The sequence below is a fragment of the Oratosquilla oratoria genome, chromosome 13 (assembly GCF_046742065.1).
Source record: "Oratosquilla oratoria isolate Oo_2021 chromosome 13, ASM4674206v1, whole genome shotgun sequence".
Classification (NCBI taxonomy): Eukaryota; Metazoa; Arthropoda; class Malacostraca; order Stomatopoda; family Squillidae; genus Oratosquilla; species Oratosquilla oratoria.
This window is the reverse complement of record NC_134789.1, coordinates 62369543-62373329: the sequence shown is the minus strand read 5'-3', so window position 1 is coordinate 62373329 and position 3787 is coordinate 62369543. Positions and strand designations below refer to the sequence as shown.

General features: G+C 39.3%; 1 protein-coding gene across 1 annotated transcript; it reads left to right on the top strand.

Annotated features, from left to right (window-relative positions):
• The first annotated feature begins 1594 nt into the window (after positions 1-1594).
• On the top strand, positions 1595-2621 carry LOC143032261 (uncharacterized). The gene is made up of 2 exons (XM_076196734.1): positions 1595-1606; positions 1782-2621. The coding sequence occupies exons 1-2, from the start codon at positions 1595-1597 to the stop codon at positions 2619-2621; spliced, it is 852 nt and encodes a 283-aa protein (XP_076052849.1).
• Positions 2622-3787: the final 1166 nt, after the last annotated feature.

Below are 3787 nucleotides of genomic sequence, written 5' to 3'. Positions count from 1 at the left end.
TGATCTAATACAGGTGTTCAACTGGATCAAAGGCTTTGACATGGGTGATGCAGACAAGGTCATCATATTAATACAACAGAGCAAGATTCGTAGTAATGGGTTTAGATTGGACAATTTAGTTTTATTAAGAAGAAAATAGACAAGAACTGGTTTACCAATAGAGTGGTCAACGAATGGAATAGACTTAGTAACCATGTAGTATGCACTGAAACTATTGGCTGTTCTATTAGAAGGTTAGATAATTTTATGAATGTTATAACTCCATAAACCATCTATTGTTTGGGGAGTTGTCGCAATTAGATAAATCACTGTTATTCCAGTTAAGTTAAACACTTAAAAACTAGAGCGGCAAAATAGAAATTCGGCTGTTTAGGCCGTAAAAATGGGCGTCCTGAATTTTGACAGGTGACACAACTGTTCTTACAGATGAAACTATACAGCCTTCCAAGAACTGAACGTGCCTTGATATACTCTGAAATAGGTAATTGGTAGCCATTGGATATTTAGTCCGAAAGTGTTGTCAACCGCACTCCACACAATATTTTTTCACAATTAAAAACCAGGAATCTGATGAAAAATGTACATCTATCAGGAGTTTGTATCAGTTGGATTACATGATGATTATTTTTCCTGGGGAAAAAAATGATCCTTTATGACTTTTACTTTATGAAATACATTTTAAGTTTTTTTTTCTTGTTAACTAAATGTAGTATGAACGTCTTTATTACAAATATCTTGGCTAAAGTGCATCCATAGCAAAATGGACAGAGTAATGATTTATCAGGCTACGGAAGCAGGTTAATTACCAACTTTACTTATCCAGCAGTCATTCCGATTATGAATATAATCATCACCAATACACTATACTATATAAAAGCAAGAGACAGCTTTTTTGAATAAGGATATAACAACAGATTTTATTATACAGGCAATCCATCGATTTTTTGTAACATTCATCTTTCTAATATAAAATTTTTATGCCCAGGTGTGGTGATCGTATATAATGACTTTGCATCAAGTATGGCACTACATATCTACCGTAATGCTAGTAAAATAACCATGTTCCGCCTACTATCAAAAAGTCCTTTTTCAAACTAGATTAAATTCCTCTAATGCATTGTTGTGCATAAGTTATATCTATTCGTACTCCACATACACTTGACTAAATCAGCTACTTTCTCTTATAAAACTCCAATAAGCGTTGAATTTTTTTATGTCTTAAAAGTTGTTCAGGTTATCCTGATATTATCTTGGTGAATCTAATTAACGACTAAAATGCAATGAGCTAGACTAGAAAGGGGGAATCCCGTTACTAATTGGGTACGCGGCTCTTAAAATACATTCAAACAATGTCATTGTACCACGGTAGTAGGGTCTAGTTTGATAACTAATTCAGCGTCAGAAAATAAATAAATCTAAGTACACAAGGGCATACTGATGATTAAAAACGTGTTATATAAGCGATGCGAACCTGTAAAAACAGGAAGAATGAACGAAGAGATCTGGCACGCCTCCACAAACTTGTGGAGGTCATGTGTATATAAGGCGACGCAAGACAGCAAAGAGGCATCAGTCCTTAAGCATTCGAGGCAACATGAAGGCTCTCGTAAGTGACCATCTACTGTAAAGACATTTGTATTTCAGTGAGGGAAGAAAATGGAATGATTTTAGATACTCATCAACTGCTAGAATTTCATAAACTGTGGTAACAGAATATTGTTATATATAAATATGCATTGTCTCTATTTCCTATGGCTAATTTAATCTTATAACTTCTGCAGATTCTCCTACCCCTGGTTGCCTGTGCCACTGCACAGGTAATCATGCCCTACAGCTCCTTCATGCCATACAGGACGATCAACATGGCAGACATCTACCCATCTTCACAGTTCCACGCTCAGGGAGACATGGGCCAATTTAGCTTTGGACACTCTTCCCTCGACAACACTCGCTCCGAGGTTCGTCTCTGGAACGGTCAGGTGCTCGGCCACTACTCCTACATCGACCCAAATGGAGAGCCTGCCATCACCTACTACGAGTCTGGACCCTATGGTCATCGTGTGCTCGGCTCCAACCGTCTTCCTGAGGCTCCCGAATACACAAAAGAGGTCGCAGAAGCTCGTGCAGATTTCGGCGAGACCTACGAGAAGGTGGAAGATGATGGCCCTGCAGAATACTTCATTGACTACACAAAGGAGGTTGCTAACGCCCGTGCTGATTTCGCCAAGATCTATAGCGCTGCTGCAGGCCGTGCCAAGCGCAACGTCTTCCTCCCCGCCCTTTTCACCAACATGGAGAAGGGTGCTGACGACGACAAGATCACCGCCTACAGCCGCAACGACCCCAACTGGGCCTACGGCTTCACCACCAAGTCTCAGTACACACTCGAGCCCGTGGCCTACAGCGGCTTCCCATTCCACCCCTTCGCCCCAGCCGTGGCTCAGGCAGCTCCCTCCCGCAGCAGACGCGACGTCGCCATGCCCCTTCCACTCATGCATCCCATGATCCCTTCCACCGCTGCCAACTGGTACAGCGCTTCCCTTCCCGTCACCTACAGAACTGGTGCCATCCCTTACTTCACCCAGCCCTTCAGCAACTTCCTTCCTTTCAAGACCGCGTAGATCACCGAAAGACCGTGAGAAAAGGTTTTTCAAAAGATCGAAGAATTCTTGTCAGTATGAATGATGTTGTTTTTATAAAGTGTAAACCTTTTATGTGGCACTTGACGTATGAAAGTCGAAAATAAAATATCAACTGCCTACAAAACATTTTATTCCCATGATATACATGATATGTTTAGTACAACTCATAACGTGATAGGAAAAGCTTTTGGGCTGATATGAGCATTGTATATAGCCTCTCGTTTTTAGTTATACTGAATATCACTTTTGAAAACAAATTCAAGAGTGAGATAGATATATGTAACCAGATAATCTCTATAAAATTAAAATTTTCAAGAGTCAAAATTACAGCAATGGGAAATATCAATGTTGTTATAACAATTGTACTACTTATTAGGTAGTGGTGACTTTTTTTTTGTACAAATACTTAAGAAATTAAAAGGTAAAATAGAATTTTGAAATAACGTTCCATATATTGCTCGAGAATATATGAAAGCACATATGGCGGCAACGAGAGGCTAAAGAAAGTGAGGGGTTTTAAGTATTTTGATCAGGGAATGAAGGAATGGGGAGGAGGTAAACTATAGTGAGACAAGCAAGTAAATGTCTTGAGGGAATGAAAAGTGTCATTGAAAATAAATATTTTGGTGTATGCGCAAAGATCAGACTTACAAAGGTGTGATTATGTTTACGACAATATATTTGGAAGAAACTTGGAATTTCAGGGAGACAAAAAAGAGGAACCTAAATGTGATTGGGAAGTATTGTGGGTTAGACGTTAAAAAAAATCATGCTTTAATATATTACTGTATTTTTTCCCTTGCTTTATGACCTGAAAACCCCAAAAATACATCCTTTTTTATCTAGGATGTATGGAAGTGACAATGACAAGACAATGACAGTGATAATGACAGTTACACAGACAATGCTAAAGAGAATGACAATAACTGTTCCCTCGAGTTTTATTATAGTGGACAACCTGCAACTCTACAGTGACCGGCAACGGCCCAAAGAGTTCATGCTCTAATAAAGATCATTCCGGGAAGAAACTATGGTCTCGCGTCTTTCTTGTATTTGCGTGGGACCGTTTCTGTCATTGGCTGAAAGTAGTCGAGAGGGAAGAACTCACTCTTCGTTAGTTCTCCGTTAATGAAAGGTTATAAACA